Source organism: Acanthopagrus latus, chromosome 5 (assembly GCF_904848185.1).
Source record: "Acanthopagrus latus isolate v.2019 chromosome 5, fAcaLat1.1, whole genome shotgun sequence".
NCBI lineage: Eukaryota > Metazoa > Chordata > Actinopteri > Spariformes > Sparidae > Acanthopagrus > Acanthopagrus latus.
In genome coordinates this window covers 8,039,880-8,063,651 of record NC_051043.1, presented here as the reverse complement: position 1 = coordinate 8,063,651, position 23,772 = coordinate 8,039,880, and the positions used below count along the sequence as shown (strand labels likewise).

Below are 23,772 nucleotides of genomic sequence, written 5' to 3'. Positions count from 1 at the left end.
ACCCTGACAGAGGGTATGCACATTGTGTTGTTAACAGTAAATATCCACTGTGGTGCAGCCAAATCACATCTCTTTCCAGAATAGAGGCACTATCTCATCCTCTGAACATGAGCACTATCACAACAACAGCAAGGGCATTTGATTACTTGTAGTCATGCAAGACGATACAGAACAAAAATAGAGCATAAAAGGTTGGCCCTTAAAAAATCAGACAGTCACAAATTGGGTTGCTTCTCAAATACCACTTTATTTTCTCTATCCATGTTAGAATTACTATATTAATATTGTTATTACATATATGTTCCTTCTGTATTGAAATATGCTTTACAAAATTAATCTAATCAAATCAGAGATGACATTAGTCAAAGAGACCGGTACAAAGGTCATCTGAAAAGCCAAAATGATGGCCTACCATGGTCTAACAGTTGTCATATCAAGATTTGGAAAAGTAAGAGCTGAGGACAAAAGCTTGTAAAAGAAAAAAGACAACATGTCCAGTACAAATATTATTTACAAAGTCAAAATTAAAGAAAGCATAACCGTGTGTAAGACAAATGAATTATGAAAGAAACAAAAACATTTCATACAACAGACCATCACCTGACAAACAGTTACTGATCCAATCCTGTTTTGGATTTTGGTCAATCCGCCAAACATCAAGCTATGCTTTGTGTCCTCTCAACCTGTAAGTATTCAGACCTGAAGGTTTACAGTAGCACCCATTGGCTTATTGGTTATTTGTCACTTACCGAGAGTATTCGGCCCCTTCAGTGGAAGCAGGCTCAAGTGTAATACAGGTATTCAAAATACCCATAAAAAATATTGAGATTTCCTAAGCATTTCTGTATTTCATATACAGGCCAAGTAGAGAAACTAGCCATTCATGGCATGCAGCACTTTGACATTTGCCATACACGGCTCCGACGGTCCCTCAATAGAGTTGTTAATGCATTGTTTCGTCTCACTCAGAATTAAAGGGCAAATCAACAGACAACAATGGATCCAAAAAATACCATGCAGACAAAAAGATAAATTTAAGACAAAAACAAAACATTCTGTCTGTGATGGAGGCCTTTCAATGCTGAGACACTGATGCTGACATACACCTACTGGAGCCATTTTTTTAGCTCAAATGTACTGAAAATAAATGCTTGTCAATAACTTATAATAAAACATTTTTATATTTTTCAATAACTTCCTGAACTGAAAATCAGTTTGACTGAGTCAACGTCAGCTGTGTTAATAATATTATCTATTCAGTCTGGATTGGCATTAGTGGTATAAGTCTTGATCAGAGCGCAGATCGTTCGGTGCCGTCACAGTAGTTAAATCTTTGTCATATATAAAAAAAAAAAAAAAAAAAAAAAGACACATATAGAAAGATTGGATTCAGGTTCCTAAGAGATCTAAGTATATAATTTTAACTTAATACCTTCAGACCCAAAGACAGATAAAACACTGTAAATATTGGGCATGAAAATAGTTATACCAGTGTGAATACTTTTTATTTTCAATGATCGGTCAGATATTTTCGGCACAAAACAGTCCAGCATCAAGTTCACTGACGACAGCTTAGTGATACTGATCTTACAGCAACAACACTTCGATGTAAACTCTGAAGTAAGAGCTGTGGAAACCCACGCTTTGTTGATGATAAACAGCCCAGGCCTTTTAACCAATCTTGCATCATGTTATTGTAGATTGTAACATTTAAATTGTACCATTTTTAAACTGAACAGAAAAGTAGAGGCTGAACACAGCTAACAGAGCTTTGGAGATGTTTCTAGTAGATCTTAATCGTACAAAGTATAACGTTCTTTGTGTGTCTAAGTCTCTGCAATATATTATACTAAACATTTGGCAACACTGGCTAGAGTATATGTCAGTTTGTCTTGTACAGTTCTTCAGTGATAGCTGATTCGTGCAAATATCATGTATAATATAAAAAAACATAATAAACAGTAATCCAAAAAATGAAATTCATGGTGACTGCAGTGTGTGGGACCAAACCTGACCTCATAGTCAGAAATAGTTTGGTTGGATTAGAGAGAGTCTGGTCCACTTCTGGTCCAGTCCAGTTTGTAGCAAGATTGTTTCCCCGGACTTCAAAAGCCTCGAGAGTTGACTATTACGAACTGTGGACCATTTCAAAAGGCAGCAAAAATGTGACACTCGCATACTCACGCACACACTCTCGTATATCGCACGTACACACAGTATGTTGCCTGTGCAGTTTTCTACTACCTCTTTCATTCACGCACTTTCAGGATGTGCAATTTTCAACATGATAAAAAAAGAAAAGAAAAGCAAAACAAAACGATGGATACTTGTAAGTTCACAGCTGCAGCATGTGGAGTGGACGGAGCTGAAAGGCCCAGGCAAAGAGGGAGAGGTGCTCGATAGTGAGAGGAGACTTCCATCGAATCTTCAGTACTGAACAGACAAACACTTCCACCTGCATCACTTCACAAAAAAAGAAAAAGATGTACCCTTTCTCCATTATCCAAGCTCTCCTGAAAACCATTTCTTTCTTCTTTTCTTCCCTCTCCACCCTTTTATCCAGGCCCTCTACAAGTTGACCAACTCATGTGCAACAAACTGTTTGAGTCTCTCCAGGTATTGTCCATAGAGCTCCACGTCATTGTGTCCGGCACCCTCAACCCAGAGCGGCTCCACGGGGCGCTGACAGCGTTCATACAGCGCCAGGCCATGGGAGAAGTCAATGACCTCGTCCTCCGTACCGTGGATCACCAGTACCGGTGACGTTACCTTGGAAATCTTGTCAATGCTTCGAAAGAACATAGGAAAAACAGACAGTTAGGTTGGGATTCAAAATACAGACATGAAGGCAAAGAGAAAAATGAGACCATTAAAGGAGACTTTTTATGTTATGTTATGTCATTTCTTTTCCTTCCCATCAGTGTTTTATATAGGTCCTGAGCATGTAAAAGATGTTCAAAGTTCAAAAGGTCAAAGTCAGCACCTACAGAAGCCCTCCTCCCACAGACAACTCTGCTCCGGAAACACCCTGTCAGTGGTCTTGCCTTTCATTCTGTGATTTTGTGACACACACCACACTACCATGTCACATATTTGCAATATTTGCATAATATATGCCTGTTAACTAATTTGGCATGCAAGAATTTATTTAGCACAGCTGCTCTGTTGTTAGCTGTGCAGAGTCAGACAGGTGTGAGCTGACCAATCAGAGGAGACTGGGTATTGGGGGGGGAGCTTAAAGAGACAGGCGCTAAAACAGAGCATTTCAAACAACTGAACAAAATTAAACCTATTCCAGTGGTAACACAAAATTAAATCAAGAACCTAAAAATGGGCATTATATGTCTCCCTTAAGTTAATGTAATCATAAGCTCTATAAAAGATGCATAACAGATGCTGAAAATTCACCAAGGAGAAATGAAGCACAGCTATTCTGAAATTTGACCAACAGATGGGGCTACTGAGGATATTTCTAAAGACTCATTAAGATGACATGCACATGCTGAATTAATTTGACACATCTAAACGTATCTACGTTTGCAAGCTTTTGTGTTTATGTTTTCCTGATTCATACAGTGCTGTTTGTAAAAGAATGGACTCGGTGGGTCTCTCTGTGGATGTCTGTGATGCATTTAGCCTGGCTTTCACACATGCCATCTGTGCATACAGTGCACTCACTTTGGGAAGGCGTCGAAGCAGTAGGTCTTCTTGGTGTCGGGGAAGGCTACCCTCATGCCAGACGTGAGCGGGGAGTGGAGGATGACGGCAGCACTCTCATAACGAGAAGCCAGGTCCACGGAGGGCACCGTGCCAATGCTCTGGCCATACACGATCACATTCTCTGGCCGGATGCCATACCTGCGAGAAGGACACAGAATATCTAAATATCACTCTTTCACTGATCATGAAAAGGATATTTACACTGCTAGTGGCCAGACATATTTGGGTACATTTTGTGTGCTCTACTAGATACTGGCAGGCATCCAGTTAGGCCTTTTGTTAATTATGAAAAGCAGCTTGGCTGGCAAATCAGTGGGTTCCAAAATGCAACATTTTTCTTGTTGGTGTTAAAGTGGACAAACTGCTTCATTAAAGTGAAAGAGTGACTTCATCATTACGATTCTCTACATATGGTCTGCTTTTCCTCACACCCATCAAGCTCTCATTTCCCCCACATGCTGCTCCATAAGTAAACACACACCTGTGTGCTAACTGAGAATTACTCATACTCTATTATCGGCTGAAACGTCACACCACAGTGAGTCAGTGATTATACGGTGTCCTAAAACAAGTACACAAAGATGGAAGGCTGCCATGGTTCAGTGGCTTTCTGCAGCTGAACACAGAGGACCACCACTGTAGTCTCGTGATTCAGAGGGGAGGAGGGTAAAGAGCAAAACAAGCAGAAAGAGAGGAAAAGAGACACTGATACTGGATAGAGGATGAGGGAGAAACTGGAAGGAGGAAAAAAAAAAAAAAAAGGAAGACATTCCACAGCTGATTATTGAGAACGTGACCCACTCTAGCAGGCAGGCAGTCAGCTGACAACCTGAAACCACGTCTGAGAACACTGCATCAGTGTCTCAACTGCTGCACAGTTCATAGCCACAACTATACTACAGCGTAAACCTCACAAAATCAAAATTGGGAAACATTTCAGGCACTGCCCTCCTTCAATACACAGTGATGAGCAACGCAAGAACAACAAAGTCTGCCACAACTCTCTGCTGTTGTGGTGGATTATTTAAATTAGCAGCTCCGAAGACAAAAGTCTAACATGTTAAAAAAGAAAAGAACTTATAGGAATGTAGTACTACTGCTCTGAAAGGGCCAACCGACTTGTGTTAAGTGTAGGCACATCCACTTCAAACCAGACACAGTCTAGTTCACAGTCATTAGCAGGAATATAGGAACTGTTTATTGTTGGTGTGTCAGCTGGCCTTCAGAGAGTATAAATAGGGGTGAAAATACCATCACGGCACGGGAGTGTGACTGCAGACTGCTGGCTGATGATGAAAGTTAATTCATGGACTGGAAGCTTCTTTCCATGATACAACATAAAGTAGCTAGGGGGAAGGTGAAGGATAGTGAGGAGGAGGCCTGTATCAATTATGACACTGACCTTTCTGAACTGTCAGATTAGGGCTAAGAGCTTTGTTTCACCATTTGCAAGTGAATGTCATCTTCATGTCCAGCACAATCTCTTTCAATTTGTCATGAAAAATAAAGAGAGCATAATCACATTAAATGAGAAGGAGGGTTGGATGTTTAAAAACAAAAAGCAACATCACTGAGAGTTTGCAGGACGCCAACAAAAACCTACAGTCCCAATGAGATCAACACATATAAGTATAGCATAAGTAAGGATCATACTCTTACCTCTTTCAAAGACAATTTGAACAAAACAGTTATGGAAAAAAACATAACTGAACCTTTTTGGCATAGAAAAGTTTAGGTGAGGTTTTTTTTGGTGTTGTAATGCTTGTATGCTCGGTATACAATTTCTGACATTAAGTAGCATTCAATCATGGGAGTTGTCTTCATTATTAATGAACATTGTTAGTGAAAATCTCATGTGACTCAGGTAGAAATTATCATGGAGAAGGAGCTGTTCAAATTTTATTCCCATTGTGTTCAGTTACGTTCTAAGACTTCTCTCCTCATTCTCAGACATATCATCTGATGATTCCCCACATTCCTCTGATTTCTGTCGGTTTGAACATTTTGAAAACATTTAGGATAATGTAAGTACACAACTGAACAAAATATAATTGTCCATTTGTTTTTTTTAAGATTTTGTTGCAAAAATATTACGAATCATGTCTGTAAGATCAGCCAACAGCATTTCAAATGGATAACAAGGAACTTGAGGGAGAGGCATTTTCTGATAAAAACCAAAGCCACTCTTTTTCGTCTGCCCTTCAAGAAAGAGGTCATTGTTTTTAAAAGGTATAATCTAGAAAATATATGGTGAGAATTCAAAAGGTAGCTCGGGTCACAGGGGGGAGTGACCACAGGCAAGAGGGCTCAGCTAAACTGGCTTTAGCAGCCCAAAACGAAGAATTCCAGACACCCAACATGGTCTGAACACAACTTTCAAGAATGACAGAGGTCAGTTTGAAGACGGGGGATTACAGAGGTGATTTACAGCAGCTCTAATCAGGACTACGACTCCAGATACAAGAGGACATGGCAGGCTGAAACTTATGAGACAGGATGGGCCGGGGCTAGCTGGTTAGCATGCTAAGTTCAGTGTCCTGGCAACACAATACGTAGGTTTTTTGATATGTCAGCACTGCCGTTTCTTTACACTGCTGATAATTAGTTTATTTTGAATGTCTGAAACAAACATTCTGGTGATATCTTACAAATTGGCCCTTTGACAGAGATGTAATTGAAGATGTCAAGTAATCTGTGAGATGACTGCCACTACACTGATTTAGATATTCAACATCAATTCCTCCCAGGAGATATGGAAGTGAATTTTTTGGTTGCTTTCTTTCCTTACTCATAACTTTATCTATAGGCAACATCTAAGAAGTTTTGAATGAGTTTTTAATTAGAACTCATAATTCGACAATATTTGCTGCTGGATGTGTCACGTTGTCACAACAGTCTGTTATCCGTTTACTGCTATTAAGTTTTATTAGTGTAGCTGTAGAACAGACCTTTATCTGTTATCATCTTGCACTTCAGATTATCTCCTGTCGATTATGCTTATCTAGTCTAGCGTTCTTTTTCCGTATCAGGCCACTGAAGACTGGCCAATCCTGAGACAAAATAACACTCTCCACATGGGTGTCACAACAATGTAAAGCTTATGCAGTGTCAATAAACAGGGTAATTTGAAACCATCTGGCAGCTTCTTCATCAGGTGAATGGATACTCTGAAGTACATAAAGCAAGGCATGCTTTGCTTACATCTTTAAGCCAACACTGTGCAAGAGGGAGTTTTTCGGTCACACACAGAAATCACATGAATATTGCAAAGCTTGAACTTACAACCTTCCACTGACAGCGAGGTCACTTCAACCACTGAACCACCCTGTTATTTTGGCAGCTAGACAGACTGTTGTGGCTTTTGGTCACAAATTTAGGGAAGGCTGTGCAAAGAGGACAACAATCACCACATCTGACCAAAACGCAAGCAGCCCCCCACCCTACACCCCCCAGACCGCTAGATCACCCAGCACTAGCGTACAATTTACTCCATTGCATTTCAGCTTGAATAGACCTCATCATGCCATAGCCAGCCATGCTCCATGGTTACACCCCTCCCCCAGACCTTCGTCAATTTAGTCTCCTGACACAAATCCAATCTATTATGCATCACATCCTCCCTCGCTCCCCTATTCTGTCTCTCGCCGCCTTTTGCCTGCCCACCTCTTACTCCCTGAAGACCAAAAGATTCTCATCCAATAACAGCCACTATGACTAATAGATATTTTAGGATATCCTGAACATATGCAGAGGCATTTTTAACAGATTAGCGTACCATCTGCACTCAGCAGGGGGCATCTTCACTGAAGCGCTCCGATGATCTGTTATTATGGTTAGCACCTTTTTACTCATTTCCTGCCATCGTATACTTAGATGTTCAGATCTCTATTTATGGCTTACTGCATTTAAAAAAAATCAATAGGGGGAAATTAAGTATTAAGATGAGATTCTATAATCAGCAATCACCATCAGTAAGTGCTGTTCCTACAGCTATGTGCTAACGACAGTCAGGTGAGTGATTTCACTCCACCCAACTGACTCCACAGACACAGCAGCCTTTGTTTAAAGGCTCCGTCAACCTAACCGGCAGTGACATTTCAAGCAAAGAAAAGTAAACAATTCACAGACATGTTGTTTGTGAGACTCTCTCATCGCCATTGACCCTCTGAGATGACAGACACATTTCGACTTGGATCAATAAAAGATGATTGACTAGGAATAGGAGTTTCTTTCCTGTTTGTTTTCATTGGCCGCAGTGTGGGAAGACCTCGGTCTGAGAGCTCATTGGAAATCGGTTGCTAGGCTACCACTCAATATTAGACTAGCAGGATTGACTGGTGGCCCGCCTCCATCTCAGAGGGAAAAGAAAATGATACAGTGCCATTCTGTAGACGCGCGCACACGCACACACACACACACACACACACACACACACACGGTCAAAGAGAGGAAGTTGGCTGATGGGGTTTCACCAGCCTGGTCATTCTTTGCTCAACATTTTTCTTACACTCGATTTCTTCTAACCTGGAGCAACAAACAGTGCGTATGACACATAATTCTGTAAGTATGTGTAATCCCCGGTCACTCGGTGACGCATGCAATTACTGAATCATGTGGCCTACTTCCTGCTCAGGTGTAGGGAGTGCCTCATCCACCATGTCTGAACAAAGGAACACAGGAGCGGCTGAGGAGTTTGGTGGTTAGAGAAGTGACAGGTGGGTGCTCTCTGTCATATGACTGCGGAGTAAAGTGAACAGGGCATACTCACCACTCAAGACAAGCTAAATCTGCTGACTGCTGAATCGTAAGCATGAAAAGAGAGGATCTCGTGAGTTCAAAATGTCAAATACTCCGAAAAAAACACAGTATGACAAGCAGAGAGAGCGATTCAAGGGCTGCTCTCTTCTTCAGGCTGTGATCGAACACAGGAGACATGCACAAGGGATGTATGCAGCCGGCTAATGTGAGGCCATGCAGAGAGGCCTTTTGATGTGATAAACACAATCTAGTTGATTTATGCCCAGCAGGGTTCAAAAGGCTGGACTGTACCCTTTTCCATCGGACAAACGGTCAATTATAAATCTGGCACAACCCTCAAACAATCAGACACAGCCGAGTCAAAAAGCGATAATAATAATGAAACTGGGGGTCTCATCTGCACTACACAGTAAAAGGTTAGCTACATAAAAAAGCAAAAAAGTCTGCAAGGACAAAATCTTCACTAAAATTATGCAAGAGACCTCGATCATCTTGCAGTCTGCATCTTCTGGTAAAAATCTATCTCAACTTGTAGTTTTATGTATGGGACTTGAAGTTCCTCTAACCCGAACCCATTTTATTAAATTTGAAAGACCGTCTCAATGGTTTTGAAGAATAATATCATCATTTCATCCCTTTGTAGAAAAGGAATCATGTGAAACTGAAGTGCCTGCTTAGCTGATACAAAACCACAGGTTTGGAGCCAGACATCAGGAGGAGCTTTGAAGCCAGTTTTTGTAGTGGGCAAACTGTGTAAGTACATTATCACGGGATGCACTGTGGCCCAAAAAGCTTACATTGTGAAAGAAGCGTCTTTGAAACAGTGCATAATTTTCTTTTGAGCGTCACAACTCCTGTGAAATGACTTGCTTCCCTGTCATAATTTGAGCTATTCGTTCCAATAACATTTGATAAGTCTAGAAGAGCTGCATGATTAAACCATTTTATCCCCATTCAAATTAGCCGGGCACTAAACCCGAGTTAGCCAACTTCGGTCAGCTGAAGCCTCTTGTGTGCACTTTTTAACATCTGTGTGTCCATATTTAATGTGGCGTCCTTGGTTTAGAGGCCGTAACAGAGTATAACCAACCAAGAAGAGTAGTGAGTGTAATTCTTGAAAGGAGGCCCATTTACATAATATATACTGTGACTAGAAGGCTGAAGAAAACTCACAAACAGAGAGTGTCACTTGAGATGGCAGAGAAGGAAGAAGAGATTGCTGCCAGTGACCGAGGTATCCAAACCACAAATTCTACATGGAAGCTTGCCATTTGGTTAAGCTAAAAATGCAAAATAGACTTGGGGAACTAACCTCTGGTCTTGTTTTAACTGTCAGTTTTTGTTTCTAAAAAGGACATCCTACAAGACGTCTCTGTGCACAATTCCATCAGGACAAGTGAAAAGCCATATGACATCACTTAACACTGCTTCCCTTTTTTAAATCCTGTGACAGCCTGTCTGATTCCTTGTTTGGAAAAAAAAAAAAAAAGTAATTCTAATGTCAGTCATCATTCATATCTTTGCATTATAAGTGCCACCTGCATTTTCCCAAAACATACAAATGAGGAGAGTAATGACTTAGCCTCACGCAAAAACTGTAAAAATAATGTGATGTGACAAAACAGAACCGCACAGATGACAAGACATCAAGGATTCAATTGTCACAAATAGGAGCCTAATGTATTCATTGGCCAATATTAGCCCATCACAGATTTATCTGTATTGGCGAATATGTTGTCAGATATGTATGATATGAAAACATTTTTCTGAGATTATAATGCAGAATATGAGGCTTGTGGTCATTTCCAATTATAAAAAACTTAAGTGAAGTTCCAGTAAACATTTTAGACACTAAGGTATATTGTTAAAGTGTAAAATATTCTGGAATATTTACATCTTTGTACGTCAGCAACTTTTCTTCATCAGAACTTTTGACGCCCTCAAATTGTTAGGGATCCAAAAATCAACTATTGTCGGGCTCTAATCACAAGTATTACAAAAAGTGACAATAAACAGATAAAAACATAATCAAAAGTATGTATTTGCTTTGTTAAACTAAGTTTAACATCTATATAGTCTAAAATGGACGTGAAAAACAACAATGAATCAAACTCAACATCCTACAAAGAAACTGTCTTGCATAATAAGAACCACATACAAAAACTGAACCATTCATAGCTTAAGTATTTCATAACCTGTGTTGCAAAGATGGAATTAGTACCTCTGTGCATTATTAAAACTGGTGGACAGTGCAATTACTGTGTTATTGCATAACAAAACACTGCTGAGAAAGAATAGAAAGCACTCAGTGTAATATGCTGAGGGACGACAAGACACGCAACCGAGACTTCTTGAGAATCAATTTATCAAGTTATGTCATTCTTCCTGTAAGCTGCCCCTCGTCTGATGTTGGAGAGGTTTCTTCCCTGATTAACCTACAGAGCAACGTGATACTGTGGCTGAGATCCTCACTTCCACCAGCTCTGCCCTCATTTAAACAGTCATTAACATCACATACAGAACAAGTCTGTAGTCTTTACTAACACTAGTAGGCAAATAGCCACCCAATCTGATCATGGTGCAAAAGTTAAGTTGGCCTAAACAAATGAAGGTGTGCCAACAAGGTGTGCAAATCCAAATAAGCTGAACACTAGACGGGAGCAAAAGTGAAAAATACAAACACAAGAGTCTGCACGCCAGATAATGCTCCCAAGAACATGATCTCAGTGCTGTTCATTCATCAGCTTATTCAGGCTAACATTTTGCCCACTAGAGTCAGAATGTGATCACACAGAAGATTCATCACACATAAAAAGTAGTTATCAGTGAAGCAATGCTCTTTAGAGCTCAACATAGATTATATATTATTTAACTAGTGTTTTTGTACAGTGATAAGAGTGAAAATAATGATAGAAATGATCAGTTACTGGTGAAACATTTCGGCTTCATGTATCTCTATAGACAGTAAAGACTGAGCCTGGGTCATTCAGTGTGCAGTAAAAGTAGCACCATTCAAATTTTTTATCTAAACTACGTAACTGGGCTAACATAGAAAAGGAGTAACCAACACACAGGCTTTGCATTTATGTCTAGAATTGCTGCCCCACACACTATCAGAAAGTTGATGCTATTTGGAGCATCTGCTCTGCCTCGATCAGATTACATTAAATTTCAAAACTAAGTTCTGCCCCAGTCACGACTGTGTGGGAGCAGGAGATTCCTCTGTGTATCAATAAAAATATGCGAGTAAGCCAGAAAATACGAATAAAAAAGCAAAAAAGAAAGCACAGCAGCTAGCACTCATTTTACCAAGTAGTCAGCTGCTGTGTATCGAAAGAAAAAACAAAGAAAGGGTGTTCACAAAACCTTTCTGATGCTCCTTTTCTCACTTCTCCTTTTGGTCACATTCAACATTGTGACATTTGCAGCAATGTAAAATGTAAAACACAAGTCACAGCAAGGTTTTAACATTAAAGCAAAGGAATGCATTTGATCCAACACGTAGAGTCTAGAGTGCCAGGCCACCAGAAGAGCAGGTTCTTCTTTGCAGCAGTGGCCTATTTCCTGTCGTCAGAACCTTTATGATCAAGAGTTTCCTGTTTAACTTGCCAGCTTCCTTATTCTACAGGCCCTTATTTACAGAGGATCACTCAAGTCAATTGGTAGATAGTGTAATATGTAAAAGAAGTGCTCAGATAGATTCAAAGCAGAAGTCAGCAGCTGAGAAACATTTCGCTTTAAGTGGCGCTATCGGCGGTGTTATACATCAGCACTTTTAAATCTCTGCAGTGCCACGTCCTCCCTTGCCACAGAAAGAACATACACCCACATCAGTCCTGACACAGGAGGACGACTCCACACTAGTTTCTCTCTTTTTGTGGTTGATTTTTTGGCTCCTCTCTTTCAGCCCTTTTAGTTTTCCATCTCCTCTGTTAGTCATTTGTTTGTCTTTCAGCAGGAAGTATACAAATACAACACGGCCTACTGGATGAACCTCCATTTCCCCCCTCATCTACATAAACAAAAAAGGCACAAATATGATGGACACATTATTTTCACTCACACAAAACACAATACACCCCACATCCACATCCTGTTTTCTATGGGAACAGGTATGTGGCTGTGTGCCTTCGTGGTTCTGCTGTTCCATGACAATCATTGATTCTGACCAATCACACTGTTGTGATGTCATTGCCCTATGACCCATGTTGGTGTCATTCCTGGAACATTATAATTAATGTTGTCCAACGGTCACTCAGCAGACTGGGGTTCATATCCCAATAGTTATACTGACAAGGTCACTTATTATTTTCTGTTTCTTTTTATTTTTCTGACGCTGTTTGGTTCAGTTTAGGCAACAAAAACGTTTTATTAGTAGGTCTGTGAAAACATGGCTTTGGTTGAAAAAAAAATTCACAACATTGTGTTATAAAGGAAAACTTGTCCCATGTAATGTGTGTCGTTTGCTTGTCTTTTCCACTTGTTGTAAAGCCATGATGATACAAATCACATATTCTAGGAACAACGCCAACATCAGATTCTGTGTATACATACATGATGATGCCGGCATAATTTGCACAGTCGCAAAACAATGATGTCAAACTCTGTGTCTATGCTGCTGGAAACTTTGCAATGTTGGAGGGGAAAAGAACAGTCTGAAATGTGGCTTAATTTCATGAAGAAAGTTGACAACTGTTCAAATTGTAAAGTCTAAAACATAATTTTCTGTAAGACTGGAAATACCAGCAATATGCTGAAAGAACTTTCTAACTCAACATGGGCTTCAACTCCAGGAATGCCATTCACCTGACATTCTTCATATGAGTGTCACTGCTTCCCAACTGAGCACCACATCCTAGGATAAAAACCTTTGTTATAGGTTGTTGGATCCAAATGCAGAAAGGCAAGAAATGGGGCCCCTCTCTTGCCAAACCAGCCCCTAAGCCATGAAACACAGTGACTATGGTGTTACAAAAGGACAAAAGAGGGAGATGACAAGTGGGTCGAATGGAAGGAAGTGATGTTAAACAGACAGACTGATGAACACAGAGAACTCATCTTTGGAAAGGGACTGAAGAAAGAGAGACCAGTTCTTGCCATTTTTGTTGTAATTTCATTGAGAACTTGATTATGTTTTGTACGCTAAGAAAAGAAAATATGAAATGAAGCAAACAGGAGACTGAAAAAATGAAAGGGAAAGTTGGAAAGACTGTTTCGTTATCATTACAAAGACACGATACACATTAATGCAGACATCAGCAAGAAGAAGCACGTGTTTTATCAGCTGTGAAACCATATCACAGATTGCATATCAGTACAGGTCGAATATCGGCCAGTAAATATCTGTCTATTCATAGCCCGCAGAGCAAGAAGATGCAGCACAGCACCCACTCACACCTACATACTGTATGGCTGGTCAGCACAATCATAGAAAACACACTCCTTATTATCGCCTACAAGAACATCATGCCACCCATAATAAACCATTCCTCATCATCTCCGCCCAAGATTTTAATCAGGCCCAAGCTAATCATCCCTCCACTCAGCTCCTTCTCTAGACTCCTCACATCTTCAACTCTCTCTCTCTTCCATCCCTTCATGTGTCTGTGCTTTTCTCCATCAATCTACATCAAACTCATTCTATTTCAGGGCTTCCCGTTTACTTTGTCAAACTTCCTCATAGCTGTAGACAAGGACTGGGCAATATATATTGATGTTATGTCATTATTGTGATATGAGATTACATCCTCTTAGATTTTGGATATCGTTATATTGCGATAAGGAGTAGGTTGTTTTTTCCTTGTTCTAAAGGCTGTATTACAGTAAAGTGATGTTTTTTTAAATTAACTGTTCTAATTGTTCTAGTACTTGCCTTTTCCCACTTAGTCATTATATCCTCATTACTGATGATTATCAAACAATTTATTTGTGTTGATATTTTGCAAAAGTACCACTAGTCATGCCTAAAATATTGTGTCGATATTGTAGGGATGACTATTGGTACTTTCCATTATTACTGCCAACAAGGATATTTCAAGGGACACCTGGGGATATCTGGCATGAAAATAGGTGTTTTTTTAAAAGGAGCCCTACAGACATTTCCAGCTTTTTTGTTGTGACCAAAACCAACAATTTTTTCCGTGAAGTCGGTATGTGTTCATCTGTGATTGTGGTGACGAAAACCAGTATTTTAAGGCAAGCTGTGATATTTTTGTAACCCTAGGCAAGGGATTTTTGGATTTTGTAATTTTGCAACCAGTATTAATGCTGACACCATTTGTGTTTACAAGCTCTGGGTCCCTGGGATAAAGGAGCATCAATTGTGAGGGATCAAGTTTGGTGTGCTACTGTGTTGCTCTACGGTATACAAGGCACTGATCATTACAAATCGATCGCCCCATCTTCCCTCCATCAATCATCATCATCTTTCCTTACCGTGACCGTAGTGCCTGCCAGGCAGCGTCTACATCAGCGTACAGGTTCTTCTCTGAGGGTTTCCCAGAACTCGCCCCGTAGCCTGAGTAGTCATAGGAGAAGACGTTGCAGTTGATCCGGGAACCCAGGCCGATGTAGAAGCTGCTCATCTGGCCCAAGTCCACTGCGTTTCCATGGGAGAATAATAGCGTGTAGCGGGCGCTGGGTGAGCAGCGGACAAACATGCAGGCAATGCGGTTCCCTCTTGATGTGCGTGTCATGAAACACTCAATGGCGTCCTTCTCTCGGGATGAGTACTGCCAGTCGGCGCGCTCGGAGAGGTGCAGCGTCCATCGGCTGCCACTATCATCACTCATGAGGCTGTAGGTGGGCTCTGGGGGCAGGAAGGCCAGCTTGGAGGCGATCTTGCTGGGGCACGGTGGACAGCAGAACAGGCAACATAGCTCACCGAGGGATAAGTGGTTCATTCTCAAAGCACTGTGACAGGGACAGTGAGGATGGTTAAAACAGAAACAAGTATAATTCAACGGTAGATGAAATGCAAGAATTGCCTTTGAGAACTGAAAAGCAGATAAAAGCCTCATCAAACAAGAGCATCTGAGCTCTCTCAGACAACTGATGTAGTAATTTGTCGCGGCATCCCCAGCAGGCTGATCACAAGGAGAACACCAAAAGGGCAATTTGATGCCACAGAATTCTTGGATGAATGATAATCTCCCCAAGAAGATAAACATTTGTCTTCATTAAGGACAAAAACAGGGGAATTCCAGGAATGGTTTCCTTTTTAAGATGCACTATGAATTGCTCTTTTCAGAATGCATGGCTCTCTTCAGCCAGAATTATTATATTATTAAAAAAAAAAAAAAAGTTATAGCCTTGACCCTGATTGGCTCCACAACCACTCAAGCAGTATTGACTTTGAAGGCTTTTCTTGTTTCACCATGCACCTGCACTCCCACCTAAGGCTACCTTTTAGACAGTCCAGCTGCTTTTGAATTGCAGTGGCCAGCACTCAGAATGGGGGGGTTGAATTTTGACTCTGCATATCTACACATGCACTTTGAATAGAGCAAAACAGATAAGATACAGCACACATGTCTTGTTATGGATTATATTTCCAATACTAATGCTAGAGTCTGCAATTGTTCTGCAATGTTTTTTATGCCAGGATATGTTGTTAATGTAGTGCATCTGAGCTTTGCAGGTCCTGCTGTATAAAAAGGCATCCCACCTGCATATTCCAATGCTTTTGGGATGAGATTTAGTCCTCTAAACTATAAATGATGAAGCACATAGGCAGCAAATGTTTCTCACCTCACTTCCACAACTCTAAAGAAGCTTCAGATCCACTGTTGGCATCTTGATGGCTATCCTCAACACTGCTCTTCTTGCACACTTAATTTTTGGAGTGCCCTTTGCAGATTAATATGTTTTTCTACGTTATCTATATTTAAGTATGCAGAGCCTTGAATATTATCTTGGCATAAATCTCCTGACTGTTTTTTTCCAGCAACCTTGTAATGGGGTTGTTTGGAAAGGTCCTTTGTCTTCGTTAGAAGTGGTTTTACAAGAAAGGTGGCTCACAGATCCCTTCTTGATTAAACACAGGTGACTCCAATTCAAATTAATTACCGGTTTGCCACTTACTTAGAGAGATTGTGAATACTTTTTATAACCACTTGTAATCAATGATGACCACTTTTGCAGGATGCTGTGACATCCTGGAGGAGCACGCAGCAGCAAAATACACAGTGGGGGCTATCTGCTATCCATATTCCCCAAAATAGTCCCCATTAATCTCCAGCCACGCAGACAGAATGGAGCCCAGCAGCGATTTACTGTAAAATGGTGGTGGAGGCAGCAGCAATGTGTTCAGATTACAGTGATGGTTTGTGGAGGTTTAATATCCAGTGGATGGACACACTTTGTTGCCAAGTGGAATGGGCCATTTAGCCAGCGACACTAAACAAGCAAACGTGTTCCTGCTTAACACGGAAAAGAGAAACGGTGACAACATTACCTGGACGAAGCTTGACGCTTGTTTCGTTTTTCTTTCTATTTCTGAGGTGACACTGTTGGCCGACCCCGTCGTAGTCAGGTGTTATCTTCGCACCAAGACAACTAATGTATCTTCTACTCGACACCAGGAGATTGGACAGGTTATCCTCTGCCAGATTATCCTCTGTTCCGCGTATTTGTTGGCGATGTCACTTTGCGTGTGTATATCCCCCTTGGCACCACAGCTGTGAGTTACTATTAGCTAGCCGCTTCGTCCTGCCGTCCAGACACCCTCCGAAACTGTCTTTTCTGCTTCCTCCGCTCGGTTTTCTCAACATATGGTCCTGAATGACAACGAGATCGGTTCATTCAAAACGTTCAAGTCTTTACAGCTCGGCGGCGACATGGGGGAGTTTGACAAAGGTCTTGAATTGATTAAATTCGCGTCTCACGTCCGTGCTGGTTTGCCAAACAGTTCACAGCAGCGCCACTTGCCTCCGAAACATCACCGCTGTCGTTGGGAATATCGCTCTGCTCGTTATGTTAGCTTCTAAGGAAGGATGGACGTGATTGACAGCTCTGTGGACCAATAGAAAAGAGCTTTATTGACCAGCCCACCAATCGTACAAAGGATGGGCGGTACCTGTAGACGCCGCAGAGTGGTGACCTAATGTTTTGACTGACGTTTAGGAGAACCAATCGGATGTTACTATTGCGAGGCACAGTCAAATCGGCACCGATCGAGGTGTTTCTAACGCCGGACCAAGTGACGTCATTGAGCGATTTCTTTTTTATTAAGTGTATTTGTTACATTTTAAAAAGCGTTAATATTTTTGTATGTTTTGTCCCGATGTATTTTACTTTATTTATTTTAACCAGTTTTGAGAGAAGGGTAAGCTTTCGCGTTTACGTTTCAGGACGTTGCACTGACTACTTCCGGGTTAGTATCCTCGCTCTCTCTGGCGTGGTTTTTGGATTCGCGCACCAGCATAACATGTGTAACTAGAATTTAAGATAAAATGAGCTCTCAGAAAGGTAATGTGTCTCGGTCGCGAGGCCAGAAGCATCAAAACGCCTTTGCCTTCAAAAACGACAAGTACGGAGCGACTGTCCAAGTGAAGGTAGGTGAACCCAGAGGTAATATTACCTAGCTTGAACTGCTATGAGCTCAACTTAAGGGAAACCTTCTTAAAACTTTTGAAATATTGCATTGCATTGTTGCAGGCTTAACGATGAGCTCTAATGTAGAAACAAGGTTGCAGTCTTTTGTCTGGCAGTAGCAGTAGTATTGTATCACTATTGTTGTAGCATTATCCAGAAAATGTGTACAACAATGAAATTAAGCCATGTTTTATGATGAGCATCTCTGCTTGTTTGTTTTTATAGAAAGCAAAATCAAAGACCCATGATGGGCTCTGCCAACACTGTAAGGGTATTCTTGAATGGAAAGTGAAGTATAACAAATACAAGACTCTAACGCAGCCCAAAAAATGGTGAGTAAACATGTATACATCACGAATACATTTCATCACAGAAAAGAAAAAAATCTGCATGCTTCAACTGCTCATGACTGCGCACATCTCAACTGATCGGATCTGCAAGTAATTGTCAAGGAAGCGATTAGTGTGTAATGTACAAATCAAGAGAATTAACATTGATTATTATTATACACAACACAAAACACTTTCAGGTAGCACGTGACTCACAAATAAGTTCTTTATCCCACAGGGAGATTTTTGGCTTCTGATCAGGCTACATAAGAAATGATCAGGCATCACTTTGAGATCCAAAATTCTCTCACACTGAGAGGCTGACTTTAATTGAAAGAAGCCTTAGGAGGCTGGTGGGAGGGATTTGTCTGTATTAGCAAACCAGATGGCAAGTTATGCTGCGTTCCAGCCAACGTCAAAGGTTGGAATTTCCTCATAGTTGACAGCTACTTCTGACCTCCAGTGTCTCAGTTGCACAATGCCAAATTGTTACAAAGTGACCAAGATAATTGCACCCTCAACAGTGCAGCATCCATGCATAAACAGAAGAGGGAAGACAGCTGCTCCGTCATGAGGTCACCGTAGATGGATGTGCAGGAGTTACAACATTAGGTGATGTTTCGTTGTACTTTTCTCATGCATGTTTTCTTCTTTCAGTGTCAAGTGTTCTCAAAAGACTGTGAAGGATGCGTATCACATTATTTGTAAGCCCTGCGCTCTTCAGCTAGAAATCTGTTGCAAGTGTGGGAAGAAAGAGGATATCGTTATTCCGTGAGTGGTATTTTTTGTTTCTCATGATGTGTTTGTGTGTTTGTCTTTGTGTGCAGATTCCCTAAGCAGGATTACGTAAAAGAACTGCCTTATTATTCCCTCCTGTGGAAGTTCAGTTTTTACACTCTTTTTACGCACACAGGTCCAAAGTACACACAGGACATCGATCAGCCTCAACATTAAAAACAGTTACAAAGCGCCCTGCCACACCACAAAAACCTGCTCAGGAATGGCTGAATGAACGTGACAAAGAGCTCAAGACATTGACTCGGCTTCAGAGTTACCAGATTCCAATTCGATTGACCTGTCCAATTCAATCCATGGAGACAATGTCACAGACTTGAACTCCACAAACACTTTTTTGTCGGACACCCCCAAAGGTCCCATATCCATGCTGGGTACTCTGCAATGTCCAATCCAAGATGGAGCCTCCAACGATCACATTTATTTCAACATGTCCAGTGTATGCTCAGTTGGACTGAGATCTGGGGAATTAGCAGTCAGCAATCACCCTGGTTGCTATTTTAAGCTCTTTGTCAGGTTCTTCGTACAATTCCTAAGCAGTTCTTGCAGTGTGGCAGTGCCCACTGTCTGACTGGGTGTCCACTGCCATAGGGTGTGTCACTGTCATGGGGGGTACTTGGTCTTCAAGGTTGTTAGAGTGGGTGGTGCATGTTAAGTGGCATCTAGGACCCATTGTCTCCTAGCATTCATTGCATTTTAATGAGATAATCATTGTTATTCACTTCACCTGTTAGTGATTTTAATGTTGTGGCTGATCAGTTTATATATGCATTAGTTGTTGAGAGCTGCCATAGCTAATGCAGCTGCCATACAGTCTGCAATCCAAGCAGTTAATGACTAAGATATCATATTGTGCTTATACGTTACATAATTGATACATTTTTCTGTTTACCATGGGTATTTAAAGCCAATTTTATGACTTTCTTGCCATTTGTATAATGTGTTCTTACACTGTATATGAAGTAAATGATTTCTAGGAAATGTGGCTCTTTAACTGGAGGCAGGATCGTTTTATGAGGTCAATATTTGTATTTTCCATCACTAGCAAGCATGTGCTTTAAATTCTACTGTAAGTGTGCCATCTTGTGGACAATAAGATGCATTACAACTGATTCACAAAAATCCCAAATTCTCTCATCGACAGCATTTTAGCCTCTGTCTTTACATCCAAACATTATGGCATCCATTTACTCCTTATTTATTTACTACAACAAAATAGAAGTTGACACAACCTTTTGATTTACTCCCATTGTGTAGAGTAAATGCTGAAGGGGACGAGAAAGACCAAGAGGAAGACGGTGAACAGAGAAAGAAAGGACCTGGACGAGGGAAGAAGGACATGGATGATTCGCACAGCGATGATGATGATGATGACGACCTAAGTGACCTTGACGGCGATGATGATGAGGGAGACGGTTCCGATAATGACTCTGAACCAAAGAAGACACAGAAGAAGTCTGATGTGCTTCCAGATGTATCTCGAGTCAATGTTAAAGACTAACAACAGTGATCCTGTTGTACCAAATAGACTCTTTTTAGTTTTCATATATACAATATACAAAGTTTTGTAATTAAAATACAGTATGAGTTTGAGATGTGACCATATTCAGATTAACTAACTAATGCAGTTGGCAATCGATTCGTCAAAAGCAACCAGATGATTCACAAAGTTTTCAGATGGCTGTGTTTCTTTTTTTTTTTTTTTTTTACTGGACCATAAATACTGTGATTCACAATGAATGGACTGTACAGCGCACATTCACAAACAATGCCAACTGGATATCTTTGAATGTACTTGAATAAAAACATGTACATTCTGTACAAACATTTATTCATCCAAGTTCCCAGTTCCATTCACTATAAATGAAGTAATCGAAAGCTTGAATATGAGCACAACTAAAAGCAGAAGTAGAGGCGATGCCAAGTAATCAGGAACTGACTTCTGACAGTGATGCGCATTCATATCTTGTGTTTATACTCAGTTACCAGTTTATTAGCCATACCTAACTAAAGGTAATGCAGTATAATTGAATAGGCCTGTAATAAATTCTAGCCTTGTGAAGGCTGTTATTTTGAATGTGTACAGGAATAATAAACAAACAAAGACATGAAAGAAAAGTAAAGAGAGAGAGAAAAAAGCACATCCAGAAAGTATTGGTAACAATTACCACAGTCATGAGTGAATAGAAAACAAAGAATAGAGAAGAACGGAAGTAAATAAAGACCAGCACAGCCAGATGATTCACAATAGACATAGTGCACTAGTCTTAATGCTGAGCAAACTGTAGTACAGGATCCCAGATCTTATCAAACATGTCTCCTCTGTCTTCATAAAATTGCAGTCTGCTCAGATATTTGTGTGGCACAGAGACGCCTCCAAATATCTACTCAATTACAGGATTGCATAAGATTATACATTGTCTACTATTTTTTAAGTGAGCTCTCTTGGGAGTGCTGCCTGTCTGGGTCTCCTTTTCAGCCCGTTCACGTTTACTAAGTCAGTGGGCTTTAAAGTTCCAGTAACTATTACATACCTTACCCTTCAGATCAGAAGTCATTAGAGGGTGAATAAAATATATATTTGTCTTTATCAGGATTGCAACATCCCTTGTTTTTGTGCTAAGGTTTAGTTGATAGATCTGGGATGCCCATGAGGAAAAGGTTTCTTAGTTTTGCTGCAGTTTTTTTTAAATTTGTGTTTCCTCATGAAAACAAATATGAACTTTGAGCGTGTGTAGGTGTGCATACACATTTCAGCTTTTTGATGGTTCATCCCCTCACAATGCAGCTAATTAGTTTAACTTCACCATTGCTGTACTTAACATGTCATAGCAGAGGTGGCAAAAGTACAGTGTTTACTCAAGTAGAGATAAGTACAGGTACTTCTGTCAATAAAGACTGGTAAAATCAGAAGCGCTGACTCAACTTCTTTACTCAAGTAAAAGTTAGACGGCACGGGCTCTGAAGGACTTTTCTATATATATAGGATATCAAAATAAAGGTATAATATCAGTAGGATTTGTCCCAGCTGCTTGTAAAAGCACCAGAAGGATAGTTAAATGTTGACTCTCTCTGATGGGTTGAAATCAGTCTTGCAATGTTGGGAAGGCAGCGTGCTGCAAACTAGAAAGTAAAGATATTTATGTTAAAACTGCAAGGAGTCAGAGGAAAAAAGTTGTCAGAAAAATAAGTACAGTTACCTGAAGAATCTATGCAAGTACAGCAATGAAGTCCTTGTACTTTGTTACTTCCCACCTCTGTGTATTAGTTAGCGTTTATAAGACCTACTGCCTGAAAGGAACCTTTTTGCATGACTGTGGCAAAACGAACAATAACTTGAGCAAAAGGATTTGTCCAGTGTTAAGTCCACTGTATTTATGCCAGTGAGGGCAGATGAGGTATTAGAAATACATCTCATTATAAAAGTGAAAGATATTTCATAGTTTTATATGTGTTGAAATACAAAGCGGTCCAGAATATCACTGTTTAGGCTCTGTTCTCCGTCTAGACTTTCTATCTCCACCTCTAGCATAAAAAATATTCAAATATAATAAAAATATCAATATACTTAACTTTTCCTCTGAAAGACTTGTTTACAGCTTTTGATTTTACATTTTTTTAGCTCACTTCTGTACAGCAGAGAGATTGTTCTGTAGGGTGTTACAAGGCAGCGCAGGCATTCTCATATTTCTGCCATAAAATTATCACACAAAAGTTCTCATTTCCCCGCATTATTTGCAGCCTTCTGCACTTCCCATCTCTGATTAACCTGCAGTTACACGGAACAGAGCGCTTTCATTCACACTGATGTCATCTAAAGTGAGTGCTTGTTGTCATTCATCATGTGGGGCTGATATATTTAAAAGAATGTGGCAATATTTCGAATCTCAGTTCCTCATTCGGCCATCACGACATATAGATGGATGCATCACTGAGCTCACAGGATTCCCATTTATTTATGTAGTTCTCACATGGCTTCGTACTGCTCAGAGCCTCATGACTAATGACACAGGGTTACTGAGCTGTCTCCTGGGTAACCTAACTGTCAAGTCCAGTGGTTCTCAAAGCGAGGTCCAGAGGGGATTCCTGGGGATTCCCAGAAAGGTTCAGTTGGTCAAGTCATGTCAATTGTATGTATAAACCCCCAAATCACAATGGCATTACCTCAGTGGGCTTTACAATCTGTACAGTGAACAGCACCTTTTGTCCTTAGACCCTTGTTTTGAGTAAGGAGAAACTTCCCAGACAAAACCCATGTAGCAGGGAATAGAAAAATGGAAGACACCTCAGGAAGAGCCACAGAGGAGGTATCCCTCTCCCAGGATGGACACAAATGCAGTAAATTCAGAGTATACAGATTATATTGCTAAAGTATCTGATCCAAGTTGATTATCTAAAAGACATTTGAAGAAATGTGAATCCAGGAGTAGGACTGAGCAGGCTGAGGCATCACCAGGTGGTGCCCAAGTCACACAACATGCTCTCCACCATCATGACCTAGAAGAGGACAGGCCACATGGGATGATTAGAAGGAAAATCACAGATTTTGCCGTAAAACAAATGAAATGTGCAGATG

General features: G+C 40.6%; 2 protein-coding genes across 3 annotated transcripts; one reads left to right on the top strand and one right to left on the bottom strand.

The window, feature by feature from the left end:
- Window positions 1-227: 227 nt before the first annotated feature.
- On the bottom strand, window positions 228-17,435 carry abhd17b (abhydrolase domain containing 17B, depalmitoylase). 2 transcript variants are annotated; one of them, XM_037097870.1, is made up of 4 exons: window positions 16,934-17,435; window positions 14,914-15,390; window positions 3,679-3,858; window positions 228-2,788 (listed from the first exon to the last, which is right to left on the bottom strand). In XM_037097870.1, the coding sequence occupies exons 2-4, from the start codon at window positions 15,378-15,380 to the stop codon at window positions 2,569-2,571; spliced, it is 867 nt and encodes a 288-aa protein (XP_036953765.1). In that variant the 5' UTR covers window positions 15,381-15,390; window positions 16,934-17,435; the 3' UTR covers window positions 228-2,568. The 2 variants fall into 2 exon arrangements, with proteins under 2 accessions (XP_036953765.1, XP_036953766.1); XM_037097871.1 differs by lacking the exon at window positions 16,934-17,435 and adding an exon at window positions 16,228-16,503.
- A 342-nt stretch (window positions 17,436-17,777) lies between these two features.
- c5h9orf85 (chromosome 5 C9orf85 homolog) lies at window positions 17,778-21,027 on the top strand. Its single transcript, XM_037097872.1, has 4 exons — window positions 17,778-18,032; window positions 18,298-18,404; window positions 19,059-19,172; window positions 20,454-21,027. Exons 1-4 carry the CDS (start codon window positions 17,931-17,933, stop codon window positions 20,695-20,697), a joined length of 567 nt encoding a protein of 188 aa, XP_036953767.1. The 5' UTR covers window positions 17,778-17,930; the 3' UTR covers window positions 20,698-21,027.
- Window positions 21,028-23,772: the final 2,745 nt, after the last annotated feature.